The sequence below is a fragment of the Alosa sapidissima genome, chromosome 1 (genome assembly GCF_018492685.1).
Source record: "Alosa sapidissima isolate fAloSap1 chromosome 1, fAloSap1.pri, whole genome shotgun sequence".
Classification (NCBI taxonomy): Eukaryota; Metazoa; Chordata; class Actinopteri; order Clupeiformes; family Clupeidae; genus Alosa; species Alosa sapidissima.
The window spans coordinates 36,955,805-36,979,404 of record NC_055957.1 but is presented as its reverse complement, the minus strand read 5'-3'; the positions used below and the strand labels follow the sequence as shown (position 1 = coordinate 36,979,404).

Sequence of the window (23,600 nt, the reverse complement as noted above, 5' to 3'; positions counted from 1 at the left end):
CATTGTATTTGGGAAAAGCAGAAGGTAGCAGCATAATGTATTTATTTATTATTAAACAAAACAATCCCTGTCAGTTCCATGCAGTTTTCAACAACTATCAAGAAGAGAGGTCATGTCATGGATTTTTGTGAATGTTTCTTCTTCTACATATGCATAAGTTTAGTCATCTAGTTCATATGATATTCAGCTTTATTGTCAATGCACAAATTAAATACCAGTAGTCTAAAACAAAATGCAGTTTTACCCAGTGGTGCAAATAACTGACATGTCCAAAAGGGCCTTCATGAAATGCGTTGCTAGACTGTTCATACACATTTTAACGGGCCAAGTTGAAGAGCAACTGTCCATTATTGCTCGTGCAAATAAAAGGCTGATTCACCCTTGCATTTTGCAACTATGAGGTCCATGGTTAGTCTGGCTTTCGCCAGACCAAGCTCAATCTTTTAAGAAATCGAAAAAGAAATCGCCGGCAGATCAGGCTGAGTTCACCCAGCCTAGTCCATGGTAGGCGCCCGATAGAAATATTGTTTAATTTTGCTATTGAGATATCCACGCACATGCGTCATCTGGTGGACAAACGACTGGAAATGCAGCCAAATATTTATGATGAATATTTGGTTTTCCTTTAATCCTACTGAATTTGTAATTATGTATCGGCCGTTCTAATTGCCGATACCGATAGTATGTGCATGCCTGTGTGTGTGTGTGTATATGTGTGCACCACCATCTACAGGCCAATGAGTGTACAGTCACTAAATGTACACATAACTTAATTTTTTTAGACCCCCCCATGGATGAAATTCTACGAAACTTGGCATACCCCCAGAGAATGTCAGGTTAATCATACACATAAAATTTGGTGCAGTTCTGAACATCTTAACTGAAGAGAGGGGCGATTAAAGCAGAATGATATTGCATTTTCATTTTTTACTGGGGGGGTGCAAATCACAAATGAGTGATTATGGGCTAGGTTGATGTGGGCCCTTTAGACCAACATACCATAAAAATTTCTTCATCCTCTGTGCCACGGTTCAGGTAGTTATTTAGGAAAAACTGCATTTTTTGGGTTTCGGGGGGGGGGCCAGCGCGGTGGGAAGTGGCCCCAGGGGACCAAACAAAATTTTTCCGTAAAAGTCTAGTGGGGCTACATACCCACCAAATTTCATGTGCCCCGGTGTTTCGGTGTCCCGGGTATTGTTGACCAAAAATTCAGGAAGTAGATGACGAAAAAAAAAAAAAAAAAACTTTGACAATCACTATATGACCGCCGCGGTCATAATTAATCTGATTACCTCGATCATGTTAACTGGTAAGAAGGTTTGGGTGTTTTTCCTTCAGGATTCACCCCGGTTGAAACACGCCCCATAATCACATCCCAATGGAGCAGTATCAGACTCAAATTCTGACTACAAATAAGTATGATGTCATCCTACTTCACGGTTGTTAGGCCTACTTGCGTTTACCACTAAAATTATGTCTAACATGACCTGTCACATAAACACTGTCTATGTCCATGGCAATGACTGACATAGAAATAAAGTCTATCAAAATAAAGGTCCAATATTAGATCTGATAAGGTAGCATTGTAAAATTCCTAAAGTATAGATACACTTTGTCAAATAAGTTGCTAAGTCAGATTTTTACTTAAGTTGAAGTACAGAAGTACTTGATTTTAAAAACTAGATGTGACCCAGGTAAGTGTGGCAAGACACTTCAAATTTATCGTGTTTATGCATAGTTTAACTTATTGAATGGACATGAATGTGTTAGTTAATTGGCCCCTGTTTTTACAGTGCATGAAAATGCACTGTTCTGTTTTTCCTAGGTTTCTTCTTCTTTCGCTAATCACTTTTATTTTTTGCTATTCAGCTTGAACCGTTTCACATAGAAACTTTATTCAAAAGTTGTAACGTAGGTCTTCTATGGGACAAAGCTGCTATGTATTTTCCATCTTTGTAACTTTTTTTCTACTTGTGTTTTTTTACTTGTCATAAGTCAATTAGGCCTAGAGTGTTGAGCTCATTTGCATATTTAAAATGGATTTTTCCAAGAAACAAAAAATGTACTTTTCATGTATCACTGTGTGAGGTTTGATTGTGATAGGAGTAAAGGAAAAAATAAGCCCATTAGGGTGTATTTTGGGCATATTCGATTAGTATATTGCTCATTTACAAATTCATTTTCAAAGAAACTTCTAATACAAAATGATTTACTTTTCATGTAGTTTTATTTTGGTAGGAGTAAAGGAAAAAAATAATAATTATATTTTGGGTAGCCTGGGTAGTGTATAGCTCATTTGCATATTCAAATACATTTTCAAAGAAACTTGTAACACAAAATGTTTTACTTTTCATGGATACGTTCATTGTATAAAGTTTTATTTTGATAGGAGTAGGCCAAAGGAATAAAATAGCCCCATTGGGGTGTATTGTAGTCTGGCCTAATGACACACATCTTGGATTGATGAGAATTAAACATATTTCCTCAACTAGGATTTTAGGACTTTTAGTATGTTGTTCTGGACACCTCATATAAATGATATGCTGAAAAAAAACTTTTATAATATTATTATTTTATAATTCTATTTTTGGCTCCAAAATGAGTTAGTTTGCCTGGACATGCGTAGCTTCTGTAGACTTCTGAAGTTCACCTACAAAAAAACTGCCATCTTTGAGATCCGGTAGGCTATCTTGCGATTTTTCCTTTTTTAATGATCACACCTGTTAAACTCTCGCGGGGACGAATAAGTCTGAAATGCAGACGTTTTGCTCAACACTCTTTTGCCCTCTGCCTTCAAGTGGCTCATGTGATCTTCGGTAGGCTACGGCAAACTTCGATTTTTGCTACCCCAGAGCTAACTTGCAATGCAACTCCAATTAACACCCGGATCTCCTTATATGGGCAAAGATGGGAGCTTTGGTTCTTTTTTGTAGGCGAACTTCAGAGGTCTAATGCAAAGCCTATTAACGGGCTAAACCAAACAGCCAAGCAGGCTAATTTAATGATTGATCCGTGAAATTGTCACAGCCATTTTGTAACGACATAATTGATTGCTCTATAAATGTTCAGATTTCAGCTTTTGTCGGTTTCTCTTCAGGTTGCAGAGGTTTAGGTAGGCCTAAGGTAAGAGGTCAAGTTCAAGCTATTCCTTTGAACAAATATTGTTAGACTAGCCCACATAGGATTAAAGCAGTTTAATCGTATTGCCTATCAGTTCATTTATGTTGTCTTTAAAGCAGAGGTGTAATTGTGTATCAGCATCTGGAAAACATACTACTTACAATGGGTGACAAACCAGACATCAGTGAGGTTGTTCAGTTTGACAAGAGCAAACTGAAGAAAACTGAGACTTTGGAGAAGAACACCCTTCCAACCAAAGACAGTGAGTTCTCTCTGTGTGAATAGGCCTAGGCTACCATCATGGTGTAACTCTAGAGTCTGTTTCGTCGGTTTTGTTTTTTCATAGTGGGTTACTCATTAGGAGTGCAAAGTAGTGAAAGGTTTCTAAGTTTGGATTTTAAGCAGATGTGTAGCCTGGTATGTTGGTGTGCATGTGGTTGTGATGCTGGCCACTTTCTACTGTCTGCAGCAATTCAACAAGAGAAACAAGGGGATGTGTGATGACCAGGTGCAAAGACTCTGTTACACTCCAGTCCTGGGAAGAGGGCCAGCGACGTTCCTTGCACCAAGTAATTCGCAATGAGCTACAGCGATTACTCTGCCATGGCCTGTTTTGGCCAGGGCATTTGTCTTGTATAGCTCAATAAAGTTATGAGCCAGAAATTGTGTGTGTGGTCCATTAATCAGAAGTCAAAGTCTTTGTAACTTTTAATCAACCTTTATTCCATCAACAACCCCATAGGGATTCAGTCCGGCATGTATAAGACTGCCACAGACATGAGTACCCTTAAGTCCAACATGCATAAAAGTACAAATACTGATGAGCCCCTTTCCCCCCTAAAACAAGTGTGTGTGTGTGTGTATAAACACGTAGATGCATTTTACATTTTTGAAATCACACCAGGGGGAAACATTATTGCTGGAGCTTTAACTACCATGGTTAAAAAAAGGAGAAACTGTTTTGAAAAACAGTAAATTGAACACATGAATGTCATTGAGTGCTGCTTTTTTTGATCAAGATTTTTTTTTTTTTGGGGGGGGGGTTGGGAAGGGTTTTTGAGGATTCTTAATATGTAGCCGCTGATCATGGGAACAATGAGTGCACCATCAAATTATTTTTGGCCTGCTTCCATATGTTTTACATGTACTTGTTGCACTCTTGAGATGATCAATTACTTTGACTAATAATAACCCAATAGAGAAATAGAATAGTCTTTCCTTTCTACGGTTACATAAATAAATCATCTGATGGGTCACACAGGAAGAACTTGTTTAACATGTTGCATTTAAGGTAGAATCAGTAAAAGTACAATCGGTAGGTCTACAGTCTAGCACTTTGGTGGAAAGAGGCTGATTATTTGGATCACAGTATATAAACTAAACAACAAAATCTCTAAATGTGCATACACAATTATATTTCATGATACAGTTTAGTTACAAAAAATAAATGTATCGATGTCAATGAACAATATAAACAATAGCCCGTCTCTGAATGGCTTGTGTTGCTAGACACACTAGCCACCAATACGCTTGGCTGAATATAAAAACATAAATAAAGATGGGACCGAAACAAAGATCCCTTTGTAAACTACCGCTTTACATATGACCATAGTTAAACTACAGTATACTGTACAAAACACTACTCTTAAGCTGTGTATGGTCTGTTATTGTAGCCATGCTTTTCTTGACTGCATAGGGTGAGTAGGGATATCTGGCCGCCTCTTGTCTCTCACTCGATTTATTAGATTGCTTTCAACTCCAGGGCCAGAGTCCTGCAGCGAATAACAGTCCACAACTATGTGGAGACTCTTTTCTTGAGGGCTTGGGGAGTTTGTCTAGGGAACGCGGCTGGAAAGATTCATTTGAGCTGTTTCGCTTGGCTTGGCCGTTCTGTGTTCTACCCAATAACAAGAAAAGAAAACAAAAACAAATTTAAATTTTTATCAGTTCAGTTGTGAGAGGACCTCACATGTTAAAGCTCAAGCTGGAGTCAATGTTAGAGTGACTCATTGAGTCTCACTGGCATTCACACTGAGCAATGTGCATGAAGGATCAGGACTGTGCAAGCAAAGCTGTCGGTTGGAGTCTCACATATGTAATGCCACTGCAAATGACTTCCTCCCAGCACAGCCCAAGAGGTACAGTAAGGTTCTAGGCTGACCTTCCCACCTTTCAGTAAACCTTACTTTAGAAAGTCTGTATTTTGAACCCACCTTTCAGTAAACCATGCTTTTGAAAGTCTCTATTTTTAAAGAGAACAGAAGTCTCAGTTTGTACCACATCTCAAAACAGAGAACTGTGACACACTATCGATCTTATTCCCCTCTTTGCACAAAGATGAGAAAGAATCATGAAATTTGCTTGTATCGTTTGTTTGTCGGGTTGGTTGGTTGTGTGTTATGTTTGATTGCTGGGTTTAGTTGTGGGTGGATTGAGTGGACCAGCATCCAAGATGGACTGTAATTTCTTCTCTCATCGCCAGATCTGGACACCCCACTCTAACAGCTGGTGGTCTCCAGAAGCTGCTTGGACACGCTGGGCACTTTCTCCCCTTCTTTGTAACCCTTCTTTTCTGGCCTCACTAAGGCCTTAGCGCGCTCCTTGATCTTGAAGAGATCGTAGCGATCGGGGACAAGACCTTTGCTGAAAATGTATGAAGTGACATAGGACAGGATGATGATGGTCAACACAGACGACACCATGATGAAGGTACGGAAGGGGAAGCATTGGACAAAGTTGTTCTTGTCGTCAAAGCGGCCACCGGGGAACTTAATGACAGGCTTCAGGTTAACCAGTGGTTCTCCACTCATGAAGCGCAGTACGATCCCCAGCATAAAGCCGCTGATGGCCCCGTAGCCATTGGAGCGATTGAAGAAGAGGACACACACAAGCTGGGGAAACATGATAGTGTAGGACATGTCCACTCCCACCATCCAGAAGACCAGAACGCTGTTGTCCAGGAACGTCAGACCAGTGCCGGCCAGACCAACTACAATCACACTGATCTTGATCACCCACTGCATCTCTCGGTCAGATGCCTACAGACACACACACACACACACACACAAAATACACAATAAGAAAGAGCATTATTCCCCTTAGTATGTTCAAAAGTGGTCCAATGTGACTGAACAGCACAAGGGCAACATAAGCATGAAGAACAGGTTCTGCATCTCCCTGCTCATTTATTATGTAAGAACTCACTCCTCACCTGCTTTCTAAAGATGTTCTTGTAGATGTTGGAGGAGAAAAGTGATGCAGAGGACAGGAGAGCTGAGTCCATGGAGGACATGACGGCGGCGGCCACAGCTCCGATCCCGATGATTGAGACGTAATTGGGGGTGAGGTACTGCAGGGCAATGGGCAGGATGGCCCCCGCCTCTCCACGCTCATAAGGGGTGGGGAGGCCATAGCTGGTCATGTTCCAGTCTAATGTGAAGAGACCACAGAAAACACATTTAACACACCACAAGCAACATTTGCACCAAATTAATGTCAAAGAAATGTATGAAATATCTAACAACAAAACGTAACAACTCTGTCTCTGTGTTTATGTTGAAATGGGAAACCTACTTGTTGAGGCAGCCACTGCACCAATAATCACGGAGGGGATTCCGAGTATGAGGCAGAAAAAAGCTGAAGTGAAGCATGTGATCTGGGCCTGTGTGTAGGATGACGCAGACAGAATTCTCTGGTAGAATGCCTGGTAGGCCAGACCACCCAAAGCCTGGACAAAAAAAATAAAAAGTTAAATAAAAAAAGAAAATGTAATATGACATTTTATACTGGTACTGCTAGACAGTCAGCACTGTTATGATTAAGTCAAGCTTTGTCTCAATGACACTGACAAGATGTTTATAAAAATGGAATATTGATGGTCTAGTTACTGACCAGCACCAGGAAGTCATCGATCCATTTTCCGGCATCAGATGTTTCCAACTTGCCCACCCAGGGTGACTGGAAGGTGGCGTTGTAGGCCGTGATGGAGATGTCCACTGACATGGGGTTAGTCAGCATGAAGGGCACACAGACATACTGCAAGAGACCAGAGAAGAAAACAAATGTAGTAAAATGTAGACAGAAACATAAATCCAAACTGGCTTTCCCTGCTGTGACCAGGGATGGATTACTGAACGGGCCTACCGGGCCCAGGCCCAGGGGGCCCTGAAGTTCAAGCCTCTGTGTGAAGTCACTACTACTGTATGTTCCTGTATGTTCTCCACCCCTGATATCTGAATAGGGCCCAAATAACTCAGATCACACTATATTCATGCGTTGTAAGTGCCATCGTTTTTTAACACTAAAATGCCTTAAATGATGGTTATGTCATATTTGTAAGTTCTTTCCACAAAACTCGCCAGAAGGCCTTTGAAACATTTTGACCCTAGCTGTGCTACACACTTCCTCAGGGGCCCAGTGGCTGGTTTGCATGGCATGCTAACAGGTACAAATCTTAAATGACAAGCAGGACTTTGAAGTAGAGACATAAATCAGGTTTGAAGGCTTTTTAAATCCCTGAACTTTCACAATGCTCTGCTTGGCTGACAAGTATGTTTTGTCATGCTGCTACATGCTTTTTGCAGTGGATTAACCTGCCATACTTTGGTGAGAGATTGCTTGTAGCAGCTAGCAACAGTATGCTTGTAGCAGCTTACTGCTTCTCTGCATTATCCTCCACCTGGTGCATTTACATTTATTCAAATAAAGGTGAACCCAACATGACTAGTACCTCTCAAGGTCATGTAATAATATCCCTGAAAAATCTTGGTTATAGCAGTTGAATGCAAACTCACCAGGCTCACAAAGATGAGGATGAGCTGGATGACATCAGTGTAGGCCACAGAGTACAGGCCTCCGAGCAGCGTGTAGAGGATGGCCACCACAGAGGAGATCAGAATAGAGTAGATGTATGGAAGGTCCAGAATCACACTCATCGTCCCACCTGGAATACAGCACCACCCATATGAAGTTAAGTAAAGCCATCTCAAGATAATGTACCACTCATACACGTGCACACACACGCGCACACGCATACACACACACACACACACACACACACACACAGACACACAGACACACAGACACAGATACTCATCCATTCAGACAACCTCTACCCAGCTCTTAAACTCACATTCCTGACTGTATGAGTAAGAAAACCATGCAGATGCCCTGGGGCTGACTGTTCATTCACGCGATACATGTTTTGGGTTAAGGTAAGAAATATGATTTCAGAAACAAAATACTACAGATGAATACTTTATGGGGTTAGCTGACTACAATGACTACTACGATACTATGACTGCAACCTGACACTGTATGTTAGCCACTGTTCTGAGCTGGGTTAAGTTTAGTTTGAAAAGACTACTCCATCTCTAAGACAGTTTTTAAGACAAAAGCACTGTTAAAGAGACATCTAAACATAAGTGCACATATACAAAACCCACTACTTTGTTGTTTAAGTAAACTTTGAAAAGACGCACAAGTGTACGCTTCCTAAGAGCAAAAACAACATCATGTAATAAACATAACTGAACAAAAGGTAAATTAAAATAAACAGACTATAATGAAAAATAAAATGCAGCCTATTGATTGTGAGTCACAGAGTTCCTTTGTCTCCCTGTGAGACTTGCTCAGTCACCATGGAAACAGAACAAAATCTCAAGAGGGCTAAAAGAGAACTGTTGACTCAGACAAGCAAAGCAAAGCGTCACTACCTGGACAGTCCACCGACCAGCAAGATGCCCGCCAGCCCAGACGCAGCTGCACCAAAACAAGGCCCCTTGAACAGAAAAGTATCACATGGGCATAGTCGCTAACAGAACGAGCGAGAGGTAGGGGAGAAGGTGAGGGCTCCCTGTTCTTTCTTTTAACTAACTGAGATCAGTTGAAAGAAAAACAACAACAACCTGCAAGACAGAGTGAAACCTCTCTGAACGTTAGAAACCTACACTAAGAGACAAGCAGGGAACAGCAAGGGTGGTTGGCCTGTCAGGTGTGTGGGTGTGCATGAGAGATTACTGGGAAATGTAAAAATAGAATGATTCTCTAGAATGATTCTCAGGGAGTTTGTGGAAAGGAGTCCACCTGTCTTTCTCCAAAAGCCTGGACCAGCACAGTGGAAAATTACAAAGGGCATTTCAGAAGTGTAGCTATGGAGGATTTTCATCTTGGATTTTCATCTTGAGTTTAAGTGAACTGTGGAAGTTTGGAGGGGTGAGACAGTGAGGGAGGGAGAGATAGGGGACGAAACTTGTAAATATGGACCAATTAACTCAAACTAAGAATGTTCCCTATTAATCTTTTCCCTGTTATTGTTTTTCTTGTTTGGTTGTTTTTGCTCTGTGACTGGGTCTCTCTGTTCTCTATAGCAGGAGAAATTTGATAACCCATAATTGTGCTTTATTGATTGCACATGGTGGGCGTCACAAGGGGGATGTTTTCCTCGACTGAAGAATTTGGAGTGCTCTTTCTTTCCTTAGTGGCGAGCACAGAAGGCACTGAGTAAAAAGTCTACCAACTACACTCATTTCAGTTCTTAACAATAAACATTTCATCCTACTCTCCTTCAAATGTGTTTAATCAAACTGGTATGCTACAAAATATGTGTAGCATAACTATTTGTCCATGTAAAATATATTTAGAATATTAATTTATTTATAAAATAGAGTAGGGTATTTACCGTTGAACTATTATTTAGACCAAACTCGCCATGACCTGTTAACAAGTTTGTACTTCCTAAATGAAACTTCCTATTGAAAAGGCAAACTAGACCTGCACATTTATTGCCATTTTGGCAATTAATCCTCGTGGAAAATACATATACACATATCAAAGAAAAGAAAACAAAAACAACCCTTCTTTGTAACACAGAACACGGGAAATAATCCTCTTTCACAATCAACAGGCTGCTCCTTCACTATACTCATATTAAATGCTGTGAAACAGAAAAAGTTAAACACACATCTTACAATAAAGCAATAAACCCCGAGATTATAGAACAGCTAAGGGGTGTTGTTAGGCACGATGTGCAAACGGTGTGCCTAAACCCCCCTTAGCTGTTCTATAATCAGTGCAACCTACGGACTCGAGTGGCATATTGCTTTTCTAAAACGGTTACTGTACTACATATATCTGGCAAGATTTCATAAAATAAAGGCACAGCAACGACAAATATAACAATTTATTCATAGATCATTCCTCCAAGAATGATATATCCTCTATCAGAATGGTTGCCAAGCAACGTCGAGACGCAGCAACTCAAACTATTTTATCAAGTTGTGGTAGCACAGTAATATAGAACGAAATGCGGTCAACTTGTGAGGTTGTTGATTATACAACGGCATCGGACGTGATTCAGCCGATCATAATTAAGGACCGGAACTAACCATTTTAGAAACACACACAGACACACACACATACACACACACACACACACACACACACACACACACACACACACACACACATACACATCTTACACAGCATACCAAACAACAAGTAGAGAGTCCAACCCAGAGATACTTCGTAAATGTGTACTGTGGTTTCATTTAAACCTTTAAGTTCTGTGTAAGAAATTCTTTCACAGTTAAGTTAGTTCACTGCAATCACTTGCGGGATTTTATGGTTATGAGTGGCTCTGGCGCTGTGGCAAACATTCATTCTGCTCTGGGTTAAATTTATGTGCCATTTTGTTTTAAAAGAAAACAACCAATTGTCACGTCATATGCAGTGCATCTCTCCTAGCATATTTTGCATAGAGCATTGCAGTTATTTATATTTTTCCCCCAAATTTTGCCAGGAAATCTTCCATGAACTGAATGCACACATTCATAAACCTCCATGTTTGAAGTGTTTGACTATTTAAAAGTTGTTTACCTAGGCTGACCAGTGTGCGTGCAACCCACAGCACATCTCCAACAAGGGCAGGGAATAGAAGCAGGCTGCTGAGAATGTTTCCATACTTCAGCTGGAAGGGGTCCATCATTGTCAAGTAGTTATTTGCCCTCATCGGCTTGGCAAAGAAGAAGCCACCTGGGAGAGACAAAAGGGGGGGGGGGGGGGTGTTAGAAGTAGAATAAAAACACTCTGTGCTAGCTAGCAGGTGTTTCCTTTGCACTGCCTGTGTAAATAGATGAATGATAAAAACAAACTAGCAGAGAAACAGACTGACTGACTAACACGAAAATAATGTGTATTTTCTTACGATACAAGGGAGGGGGAGGGTCTTTGAATGACCAATACAATTGAGCACTAGTGGACAAACAAGAAAAACAAGACTATAAACAGTATCTCTCTCTCTCCCCCCTCTCTCTTTCTCTCTCTCCTTCCTTTCTTCCTGAAGTTGGGTATGGGTTGACAGTCATAGTCAGTTATAGTCGGCACCTGTTCAGTCTGGTCAGTTTTGACCACACTTAAACACCAAAAGCAGCCACTCGATCCCAGCAAATGGTGCAAAGGCTTATTTTAGGTGCATCTCCAGAGGGAGGACATACTAAACAGACCCAGTGGGAATCCCAATGCACCCCCCCCCCCCCTCCTCCCTTAGCTGTCCATCTGTCTGTGTGCATCTTGCTCTGACTTGATGTGATCTCCCTTTCCAACGCATTAGTTTCAGTATCAGTATTGTGTGACCCCAGTTCTCTGGCTGTCAGGTCAGAATGTCAAATGCTCACCCAAGAAGAAGGTCAGGACGTAGGGCACGGGCATCAGGGCCCACACCAGACCGAGAGTGGGATTGTACACAGCCTCAGCGATGCCCAGGATGAAACCTCCACCGACCCACGTAGCTGCAACACACAAGGTCAAGGATTTGTTTGAGGCAGGTTCTTGAAGACATGTGGTTATGTTAGACTACCTGTTCTGAGGGTAAACAGTGACTTCAGTCTGAATCATTCATTCTTCCTATATCAATAATAGATCTGAGTGTAGTAAGCTGAGACCAGGCACAGGCAGTGACCGGGTCAAACTGATAAAGTGCAAGACCAAGAAGACCAGTGATTTCTAAGTGTTCAAATCCCACAAAAAGACTGCTATTCACTCTTGTTGATTGGTATGGAGAGCTGTACTGTTGCTAAGTATGAACAAATAATAGCAATAATTGCAGCTACTTATGCCATTGTTGCTGGTTGACCAGAGTTGGCAGAATCTCACCTGTTAGTGTGAAGATTCCCACCAGGAAGTTGATGTTTCGCCCAGCTAGTAGTGTGATCTCCATGCCATCCCCAGTGCATTTGCGCTCCTCTTTTCTAGATCGCATGGATGCCCAGATACCAGTTCCCAAAATGAGTAGGTAAAACAAGGCCATGACAACCAGACCCGGAATGTTCAACGTCATTGTCACGTCTTTGGTTAAGTAACCTTTCCTATAGGTTGGCAAAAAAGAAGCATATGGAAACATCCCAGAGTTAGCTTTTTACTTCTAACATTCATTAAACTCACATGCAGTCTGGCATTTTCTTTGTCAAATGTAAAAAAAAAAGATAGAATTTTGTTTAAATAAAGTTTGACACCAGAGGCTTGATGCCAGTGCTTTGGCACTTTTGGCTCCATCAAACAGAAGCAAGACACAAAAGTATATTTTGGGAACAAGCGAGGTATGGGCTAGCATAGAAAAAAAACTGCCTTTTAAGTCGTAGTAACATTCAAACAGTTTGCTGCAATTCATTCATGACGTGCAAGAACTACCAAGCAAAACAAGTAAATTAGAACATGTAAACAAACAAAGGAACAAACAGTACATTTTGAAAAGAGTCGCTGTGCAGAGGTCAAAGGTCAAAGCAGGTTTGGTATGGCCCTAGGTTGGAATGAAAAACTGAGAGGTAGTGTATGTGTGCTGCTGGAGACAGGAGAAGCTACTCTTGTATGGAAGAAGGCCCTCTAATGATGGAGAAAGGGGGAAAGCACTTTTGGGGTTGGGGGCGAAGGGGAGTGGGAGGGATCTCACCAGCGCCTTGACAGTGGAGGTAAAATGGCGGTCGCCTCTCTTCGAAGGAGGGGCGGCAGATGGCACAAGGTTCGATTGGACCTTGAGGAGAGGCCGTGAGCAAGACTTGCAGAGCAAAACGTTTTAGCCACATTAAGTCAATTACGACAAATCAAGTTAATAGGAGCGAGACAGAGAAAGGTTGGGTGAATGTAGATGCATGTATCTGTGTGTGTGAGTGTGTGCGTGTATGTGTGTGTGTGTGTGTATGGGTGCATGTATGGGTAAATGTGTATGTATGTGAGTTTGGGTTTTCACAAAGTGGAGGATAGGGAAGGTCTGAAGATAGATTGTGTGTGTGTGCGTGGTCTGAAGGAAATAAGAATCAAAGTAGCTACCAAAAGAAGCCACCCATGACATAACAAACTTGAAATGTCAAACAAGTATAGAAAACTTTACCGTATTATCTCCTTATGAAGTCACTGAAAACAAAATATGATGGATAGTCAACTGATTCTTTTCCTGTTTACTGTTAAACGTGATCATTGTAGGGTTCAATAACAGAAGAGAATGAATCTGAAAGATAACAGTGCACTCACCGCTGTGACACATTAAGAACTACATTTACCAGTGGCTCTGTAGCCGTGAAGCCCACGCCCAATGGACAGATTGGCTCACACTGCAAAAAAGAGACTCTATATGAATTAACATCCCCCCCACCCTTCAAAAGAGAGAGATCTGTTTTTCACAAGAAGAAAAAAGAAAGAAGAATTTCTGAGATTCAGCAAAAGGAATGTGTGCATCTATATGTATGTTTGTGTTTGTGCATTAGAAAGGATGATGTAGCCAAGAAGGCTCTCTCTAGCCCGGTCAGCTGTAAAATGGGGTGTTTTTCCCCCTGCTGCTCGTGATAGTGTGCATATGGCAATGTGCATTTATCAAATAGCTCACATACCATAACCATGATGGCTTACCCCCACGACCCATCCGCGCTCAGTCCACCTTTTTATCACTGTGGGCAAACGTCTCACACAGAAAACCATCAAAACTTCCTTGGTTTGGATTACTTTGAAGCATGCAACAATGGGATTTGATAACCAACTCATCAATTCAGTCATTTTTGGAGGAAATGCCTGGAAAGTTACCCCACCAAATTACATGTTTACATGTTGTACAGCATACTGTTTGTCTTGTGTGCGTTCTTGGAGCCATGCAACCCATGGAATTGTATTGTGCCATGTAGATCGGAGATTGATGTCATTTGGAACAGTTTATGAATGTGTCCTCATGGGAAATGTTTGCTTTAGATAAGTAGTCTATGAGCTGTGCACCATAAAGCTCCTAGCACTGAGCTCAGGAAAGGCTGCGAAGCATTTGATCTTCATCAGAGTAGCCGTTGCCAGTGACCGACTGACCAATGGACGAAACACTCTCATACTCACACACAGTCGACCTTGACGCCAACCTGATGGGGCATCCGATGCCATGTACTATACCCTTGAGAAGGGCAAAGAAAGCCCACCAACGTGTTAAAAGTAATACTTGTGTGTGTGTGTGTGTGTTAGCAGCCAGAGTTCTGATGCCGGGGAGATATTCCCCAGGCTGGTGTGAGTTGTAGAACTGGAGGGGCGACATCTAACAGGTCAGTTGTACGCAGCCAGTCTGTATTGATTCCTCGCATGTGGCCTCAAAACACGAACGGCAAGGCAAGACAGACACAGACGAGACACGAGAGACACAGCTGCTCTAGTTTGGTCCAGACAGTTTGAGTACACATTTCCATTCATTATGTGACACACAGCCACAAAGTTATCCATGCCTTTCCATCTCTCTCTCTCTCCCCTCCCTCCCCCCAAATCCACATTTCACAACTATATTACACATGCTTCTGGTGAAGCACTTTTGGTGTGCAAAAAATCTCAGACGAGTCATTTATGCTACACCAATGTGCGCTGTCTCGTTCACACATATGAGGGAGAGGGAGAGGCAGGGTGAAAAGCTAACAGATGCTTGAAAAAAAAAGAAAAAAAGATTACAGTACGTGCTGCCGCCTCCTGTGTTTACAAAAAACTTTGAAGACAAACGGCAAGTGGAAAATTCTTACAATGTGGCATTCATTGCAATGAGCTGTGGGGCCGGTCGGGGCTGGGACCAGACCAGAGAGGGTCTTTTTCTTAAAACCTTCAAGTAGAGGCCATTTAGCTCTTTCCAGTTACCATGCACAGCCCATAAAGAGATCACCCTATACCTCCCCAGGCCTCTCACACTCACTCACACACAACTATCACTAGATAAATATCTTATTTATATTTTTAAAGTATATAAGTATAATTTCTATATTGCTGTGGCTGTATTATATGAAGTTGTACATTTTATACTGATATATTTACATGTTACATTTCACTAGATCAGCTTTTATTTTGGGGTTCCTCCAGACAGATTTGCCTGTTTCAATCACCTAAACAAAAGCTTCTTTCAAGGAGAAGGTTTCAGTACTTTTCCTATTGCAACAGACCAGTGCAACACAGTTGTCACATGAACTGGCAAGCCTATTATTCCACTCAGACAGCTGATCCAGGTTACTGACGGAGTGGATCAGAACGATCACATTACTGCCTCTGTCTGCTCTACTACATACACACACGCACACACATACGCGCGCGCACACCACACACACACACACACACATGCACGCACACACACACAAACACAGTCCAAAATTCTCTGAGTGACTATGGGTGTATGTGGTGAGACAAACAGAGCCAATGACAGACAATAATGACTCTAACGCTACATGTCAGAGGCTGTACACCTTTGCCTGAAGAGAGTGAGGACTGTTTCAGGACCTTCACTTCCTCTATGTGCTCTGCGCCTCTGCTAATGGAAAAGTACTGAAGCACTTCTCACTCTCTCGCTCTCTCTTCACTCCACTTTCTCTCTCCCTCTCTTTCTCTTTCTCTCTCTCTCTCTTGCTCTCTCCAGATCACACTAGGCTCAAAGAAACTGCTGGAAGACCTATGGAATGCAAAAGTTAAAACTCGTCCAAAGCAAAAGAAATAGATTTGAAAACAACACCCAGCCTATATCTACAAAGTGTAATCTATTTTAATACATCAATTCATGATGAAGTAAGTAAACTCAATACAGCTTATACATTACATATTAGTTGAGTCTCTCATTTTATCAGGCCATTCAATTCAACAAACCTTCATATTTTCCCTAAAAGAACCAGTAAATACCAACCACTCAATGGTACTATAGATATAGGCAATCCCATAAGTACTCCAAGTGAAAAAAAAGAAGGGCTTTGCTCACACACACAGACACATGCTTCTGGTATCATATCACCCGAAAAACAAATGACATCCTTTTAGAAGTCCCTCAGAGAGAGTTTTTTCCCCCCTACACAAACACGCTCGGCTCCTAGGGGCCCCACACTCTAAGCTGCTCTTATCACTGCCAAAAACAGGATAAGAGATGTGCCACCCTCTCTACCCACATACACTCACAAAAAGAACATAAAGATATCCTTCTCTCTCTCCCTCCCTCCCTCCACACCACCTCCTCCATGTTTTTCAGAGGCAAAAAATACACACACAAGTATTCAGGGTAAGAGCAGGACACTGTAATCAGTGAAAGTTATCTATGTTTTTGGATCCATGGTCTTTATACAGACAACAAATAAAGCCTAACAATCACTTTGAACATGACAGAACTTTTTGTCTTCAAAGTCAAGAAAGTAAAGAATACAACAAGTAAAACTAAACAAACAACATGAATGAATGACATAGCATTACAGTATAAAAGAGCTTTAGCTTTAATAAGCTAAAATGGTAAGACCCATGAGACTGATTAAAAGAGTCTCTTGCCAGGGACACAAGTGGACCTGCTGGCTCTCATGGGGAAAAGTGAAACAGTAATACTGAAACAACACATCTCTTCAACATGGACATGAAAAATAAGAAAAGCTATTCAATGTAAACATCTACGCATACATACCTAGGAGTTAAAGAGAAAGTGTCCTACTGTACTCAGTGGTCAGAGAGCAGTCAAAGTCAATGAGAGGAATGGAGAGGCTCTGTCAACGGGGGACTTGACAGTCACAGGCAGCAGGCAGGAGAAAAATGAGTCACAGCAAAGTTTCACAGATGCTCTTCAGGGGCCAAATATCTCTAATCAGCATCAGCTATCACTGTATCAACAGAAAAGGCTCTAGAAGACCTTCTGCCATGCCACTATATATGCTGCAGGTGGGCGGGACTATGAATCAAGCAGAAGATAGATGGGAGTCTCTGGGCCCCTCTGATTGGACCTCCTGTCAATTTCCTTGTTTGCTTTTACTTTACCAATTATGTGTGTAGGACCTACTCACAAAGCTCCGACAGCCACACAGATTTGTCCTCTGGATAAACGATCAATCTCCTAACATCTACATCTTAAGAAAAGTGCCCCTCAATCTGTCTACACCACACATACGTCAACCTTAATTTGAAATACTGTAGGTCCAAAAGAAGGACTTCGAACACCCATCAATCATGCTTGCTTTCTACCGTGTCAGTCTTATCTACTCCCCATTAGAGATAGAGACTGTTTTCCTCTCTTTTTATTTCCCATTTTTTTGCTTGCTGTTCATTGACTTTTAAGTTACAGACCCTTTGTATTTGCCACAGCATTTACCCAGCTGAAAAACAACCCCCCCCCCATTCCCTTTATTACCTCCTTCCTCTTCTCTCACCCCCCCCTCCACCAACCCCTCCGTCTGTCTTTGGTAAAACAAGCGATAAGCTATTTTGGTTTTCATTGGCACACAGGGAGTATGCTAAAATGTGCTCCAAACATACAATAACACTACAATAACACTCCAATAAAAAAACAGATTATACTGAGATCCGTCAATAAAAAATAGGATTAATCTTTTTAATAATCTTTTTTTGTTCATGGTCTACTATAACAAAGGGGGTGAAATTGAATACAGTGTTTGACAATACGCAATAGCAGGGAAAGCAAAACAGAAATAGTTATTTACATTTTTGGCAAACAAACTGCGTCCAAGAGTGCTCATACCTTTCATACATTCTGAAAGCATTTATAAACTGAGCAGTATCACATATAGGTTAACATCTGATGTTGATGTAAAATTAAGTCAAATAGAGACTAATATTGTGAAGCACCTTCACCAATAAACAATATTACATCAGAAAACATGTTTAACTCTGAAAGTAGGCTGAGTCAACAAAGCATAATTTCTGGGGAAATCAGAATATTATCAGAAATCAGAAATCTTAGTGATGCCCACGTCACACAGACAAAACAAAAAACGAGAGGCAAAACATATCTACATGTACTCAAAACCATCACACACCACTACCCAATCAAAACAACACAATTCCAATCGAACATGTGCTACTTAAAACTATAACACATGCACTTACCGAGCTTAACACTTGACAGACTCGGGATAAAGAAATAGGATTTTTGGAGGAAAGTCTGCACAAGAAGCGAGTGTGTTTCACAAAGACGTGTGTGTGCCTTTAAGGAGCCTCTTCCTGTGTTGCTGGGCTCTGGCGGACCAGAAATGGGGGGAGGGGTGACGTCAGAACGAGAGAGATGCAGAGAGAGATATTCACTGAGGGCCTGCCCACACGGAGACGCTTTTTAGGTTAAACGCAGAGGTTTTGCTTCTTGGCCGAGCGTCCAAACGAATCCTGTAAACGCACTGCCCGAAACAGCACTTTTCTGAAACCTGGTCCCAGAGTGGAAAAATCTGAAACCGTAGCCCGTTTGAATTCGTTTAGACAGCGAAACCGCACATCCTGCTCGTGTATCAATGATGTCATCGCCACACCTCAGCTGCCCTGGACTTGCACTTATAGTATTGCCTAACAATACTAGTTTTCATACATGACATTACCTACGATTACAATCTGTAAGATAAATATCACAACTGGTGCTGCGCAGCTCCGATAGCTTATGACTTGGTGGACTGAACACTGTTTTTCCTTGTGTTTTTTTTTTATGCATTCTAGCTACTGTCAGTGACGCGAGAGAACTTAAGTTATTAGGAAAGTGCGGTGTAAGTTTAGGCTACATTAATTTGTGCGTAGTGTCATTCATTTATTTTACATGTCTTACAACATACATGCATTCACAGTCGAGTGAAATCACATATAAGCATAGGCCTACAAAGACGCTTAGAACTCACAGCCTATGGTAGCACATATGCGAATGCGCGATTTGATGCAGGCAAAAGTATTGACTGTTACTAACGAAGGTTTTATAGCAATATTATAAATGTGGCGACAGAATAGCCTAGAACTTGGGTAAGCCTTGCGTTTAGTAGCCTAGGCCTAATTGCGGTGATAGCCAAAACTAATGTGAATCACGGACTATCCTACAACCAAAGAAAGTACAGGTGATTAGTAAGCCTACCTGCGTAAGCCAAATAAAGGACTGGACTGCACCCTTCACAAACTGTAAAATAAAGTTTATTAGTTTTACAGTTGACTACAGTTGACAGTTCACCATCAGTCCACACAAACAATTCTGGTTTCCTTGCACTAGCCATTTTGTCGTAGCCTATTCTGTCTGTTTGTAAAGCGCAAGTTTTGGCAGGGCTCTACAGTGCGCCCATTTCACTCGCACATGCTAGTAAAAATGATGGCGTGCGAGTGCAAAAAAATATTTAGGCGCACTGGTGCGAATGACTTCTAAACATGTCAATGTTTGTCTACAAAATACACCGCAACATCGAGAAACATGTGCAAACCATAGAATCACGTCGCGAATGCAGCATAAAAACTACACCTCCCATCAACGTTAGCAGTTTCGCGTTGTGACTCGCTAGTAGTCGCTTCTATCAAATCCAAGAGCGCGCAGAAAAAGCGGAAAGTTAGACTAGCCAGCCAAGATGCAAAGATTGAAGAAATTAGTTCTTCTATCCACCGAATTCATCGGATATAGGAGGAACAGGATGAGATTCTGAGAATGCAGTGAGAGAAGGAAAGGTAGCCTAACATGCCTTTTAGACCAGTTGACGTATTGGCTGCAAAGTGCAAAATATATTTTATATATTTTATTCAAAGGTACGCTACTGATAACTCCAGGCTTCCACGCATGCTTGTTTGTTTACACCGAATACAAGCTGAAGTGCAAAACGAAAGTAGGCCTAACGTTTGCCTACTGCCCCCATCAATGCAGATATTTAAAAAAATAAAATAAAAGGATAAAAAAAAATATATATCCTTGATAGCCTATGTTGGGTTTTGTGGAAGAGAAAATGGACTGTTTTAGTAGTAGTATTAGGCAGTATGCAGTCAGATAGGTCACCATGGGCATATTTGGATTAGCTACAGATGGATTCACAAATAAATAAATTAGCCTACCTTTGGCAGGATACTTGATATATAGACTAAATGCAAATATGGCAATGTATTATATTATTTTACATTAACAAAATGTAGGAAAATAGAACAGACTGAAAATAAAGTAGGCACTGATCTTTAAAATCCTGTTTCCTGTAGCCTAAATGTTGTCAGTCATTCTTAATATTTGCAATTGTTGCATTGGCATGTTTAACTGTTAGCTGCAGTGTAATGCTAGATTATGTGTAAGTTAAGTACAGAAGTGACTGTGCGCCCAAATTTTGGTCTGTGCTCCTAAATGTTTTAACTTGGGCGCACAAGTGCTCCTGGAAAAAAATGTTAGTGTAGAGCCCTGCGGTCAATTTCTGTAAAGAAACAGTGCCACCTATAGGCCTGGGGTATGAAGTAACGTGTTGAGTCGTGTTGAGATGGATCCGTTTGCACGCAAATATGCTTGATACGGTTCCAGGGAAGACGGAGGAAAAAAAGATTGGTTTGGTACGTGTGGACTAGGCCTGACTGTGGTCATGTTTCTGTTCCCTTCGGTCTTGGCCTTTACCTCTACCCTTCTCCTTCCCATCCTCCCTCCACACTTTTATGTCAGTGCTCCTCAAATGTTAACTGTGTATTTGTATCACCTCAAGGAATGCATTTACTGTTACATAGACAAAAACAGTAACTCAACTCAAGCACAACTGTTACACAACTGTTACTACTTGTATGGGCTACTTGTATGGGTCTGCCATACTAGGCAGGGGAGGCACCACCCCCACACACACACACACACACACACACACACACACACACACAAAGAGAGAAATGCAAACTATATAGTCCTAGGAACATCACTCCCCTGTCTTATACACTACATCGTGTTGTTTTCTAATCCATCATCTCATTCATTGGTTGCATTGGCTGAACAAGATGAGACACCTGAGCCAGATTCCTGGGTGTGTCTGTGCTTCTGTGCATACTCAAATATGTGTTTGCCTAACCAGCGATAGGACTTTATCTGAGGGGAACCTAAAAGGCTTCAAGGACATAATCTCTCAACAAATGTGTAGTAATGAAGTATATCTATATTTTCATCTATCTATCTATGTTAAGGGTAGATGTGTCGGGCGGTTGTGAGGTAGATGGAACAGCACTCAAAGATTCAAGGTGGAAGATGGGATTTTATTAATTCCCCAAATAAGGCCAACATAGGGCAATGGTAATGTAAGTTAATGTGAATAAAGCACTAAGGAGAAATAAAATACTTCTCAATAAAGAAAGAAAAACAAAAGACTTGATAGTCAAAACAATACAATAATATTCAAATAAAAAGATGAGCGCAATGGACTTCACAGCTAGTCACTTGGGCTACACACATGAGACCAGCTCTCAAGACTTAAGCCTATTCAAATTGCAGCTCTCTCCCCCAAGCACCTACAGGCATGGGTTTAAATAGGGCCTGATTGCACTCCTGTAATTGGATCAAACCAATGCATCATAGCAGCACAGGGGTGTTTCGGGAGACCCACAGAAACAAGCTAATACAGCCAATAAATAAGTCTACGCATCTAGACATCTACTGAAGATTTAGCATATCTGCTGAACTTTGGCATAACCAAAAAGTATATGAACAGCCTAAATAATCATTAAAACCCAGAAATCATAGCATGCACACATTTAAATGTCTCTCATAGTAGGCAGCGCCTCGCTGCCGTGACGATGGCTAGTAGCCCCGTCACACTATCTATCTATCTAAATGCCATTTCTATTAGAATTTTCATTTGACTCATTTAATTATGTTGTAAGTTACCAGCCGACTACTAAATTGCCATGTTTTCTTCTGATTAGCTTGAATTTAACCAGCAGGTGTGAAACTGTAGTCAACAGAGAGCAGCAAAACACTGATGATTATCTTCCTTCTCAAGGCTTTCAAGAATGTGTTCTAACCTGTGGGTATACTACGAAGCTTGATTAGTGGGTTAGCGAGGTATGTTGTGCTCATAGCCAAGTTATGCTGTGACACGAAACTGGCTCTGTTTTAGTGTCGCTGCATCACATTATGCTGCCAACCAAACTTGGCCGGGAGCAGGTTATGTGCTAAGTTATAGCTCAAATCGTGTAAAACTACAGCCTATTGACCAATCAATTATCTTGAAAAACAAAGTTCTCACGTGTAAGATTCTCTCATATATCTTACAGACAGAGATCCGCCTCTCCAAACATTTTGGATCTCGCAGGTGTTGCAAATATGCCACTATGGATGTGCATGCCATACACCATCTGATGACAATCAATGTATTTGATGTTATAGGTTAGACACTAAAAATGACCGCAGTCTATTATGGTATCGCTCATAAATGCGAAAGTATTCGTGCGTCTCCACGTTTCACGATTGACACCAAGAACGCGCACAGATCTGAGCTGAAAGCCTAGTTTTACATATCACATAACTGCTATCGTAGTATCACCATTACACTGCAGGTGTCCTGCAGGCAGAAACAATGACAGTGCCCCCCATCTCCCCCCAACATTCTAAATCAATTGTATGCACCATATTGAGCTATGTAGCATAGTAATTATGACCGCCGCTAGCGAAGCGGTCATATAGGGATTGTCAAAGTTTTTTTTTTTTTCCCCGTCATCTACTTCCTGAATTTTTGGTCAACGATACCCGGGACACCGAACCACCGGGGCACATGAAATTTGGTGGGTATGTAGCCCCACTAGACTTTTACGGAAAATTTTCGTTTCGTCCCCGGGGGACACTCCCCCCCGTGCTGGGCCCCCTGAACCGCAAAAAAAGCAGTTTTTCCTAAATAACTACCTGAACCGTGGCACTGAGGATGAAGAATCTTTTATGGTATGTTGGTCTCAAGGGCCCACAACAATCTGGCCCATAATCACTCATTTGTGATTTGCACCCACGGTAAAAAATGAAAATGCAATATTATTCTGCTTTAATCGCCCCTATCTTCAGTTAAGATGTTCAGAACTGCACCAAATTTTATGTGTATGATTGACCTGGGGTATGCCAAGTTTCGTAGAATTTCATCCATGGGGGGGGTCTAAAAAAAATTAGGTTATGTGTACATTTAGTGACTGTACTCTCATTGGCCTGTAGATGGCGGTGCACACATATACACATGCACACACACACAGGCGCCCACATACTATCGGTATTAGAACAGCCGATACATAATTAC

The 23,600-nt window shown here is 41.4% G+C and overlaps 2 protein-coding genes across 9 annotated transcripts in view; one reads left to right on the top strand and one right to left on the bottom strand.

The window, feature by feature from the left end:
• Positions 1-2,994: 2,994 nt before the first annotated feature.
• LOC121679554 (thymosin beta-b-like) lies at positions 2,995-3,783 on the top strand. 3 transcript variants are annotated; one of them, XM_042058367.1, is made up of 3 exons: positions 2,995-3,123; positions 3,240-3,382; positions 3,590-3,783. In XM_042058367.1, exons 2-3 carry the CDS (start codon positions 3,283-3,285, stop codon positions 3,619-3,621), a joined length of 132 nt encoding a protein of 43 aa, XP_041914301.1. In that variant the 5' UTR covers positions 2,995-3,123; positions 3,240-3,282; the 3' UTR covers positions 3,622-3,783. The 3 variants fall into 3 exon arrangements, with proteins under 3 accessions (XP_041914301.1, XP_041914310.1, XP_041914318.1); XM_042058376.1 differs by having other exon boundaries at positions 3,002-3,123; positions 3,237-3,382; XM_042058384.1 differs by having other exon boundaries at positions 3,079-3,123; positions 3,259-3,382.
• A 39-nt stretch (positions 3,784-3,822) lies between these two features.
• LOC121679534 (high affinity choline transporter 1-like) overlaps positions 3,823-23,600 on the bottom strand; it is a 30,616-nt gene continuing 10,838 nt past the window's right edge. For 2 of the 6 annotated variants that reach the window (XM_042058354.1, XM_042058334.1), the window contains exons 2-9: positions 12,271-12,482; positions 11,793-11,906; positions 10,996-11,151; positions 7,914-8,062; positions 7,012-7,155; positions 6,694-6,847; positions 6,332-6,549; positions 3,823-6,158 (exon numbers count right to left, since the gene is read on the bottom strand). In XM_042058354.1, the coding sequence (XP_041914288.1) occupies positions 5,619-6,158; positions 6,332-6,549; positions 6,694-6,847; positions 7,012-7,155; positions 7,914-8,062; positions 10,996-11,151; positions 11,793-11,906; positions 12,271-12,454 (1,659 nt within the window). In that variant the 5' untranslated portion in view covers positions 12,455-12,482 and the 3' untranslated portion in view covers positions 3,823-5,618. Of the gene's footprint in view, positions 6,159-6,331; positions 6,550-6,693; positions 6,848-7,011; positions 7,156-7,913; positions 8,063-10,995; positions 11,152-11,792; positions 11,907-12,270; positions 12,483-13,063; positions 17,704-18,474; positions 18,500-23,600 lie in introns of those variants that run through there. The other 4 variants (XM_042058325.1, XM_042058344.1, XM_042058305.1 and 1 more) reach the window with 4 other exon arrangements.

Bases quoted from the DNA above. Each gene is read 5' to 3' on its own strand.
- LOC121679554 (XM_042058367.1), top strand. From the start codon at position 3,283: ATGGGTGACAAACCAGACATCAGTGAGGTTGTTCAGTTTGACAAGAGC. The intron at 3,383-3,589 runs GTGAGTTCTCTC...TACTGTCTGCAG, and splicing joins CACCCTTCCAACCAAAGACA to CAATTCAACAAGAGAAACAA.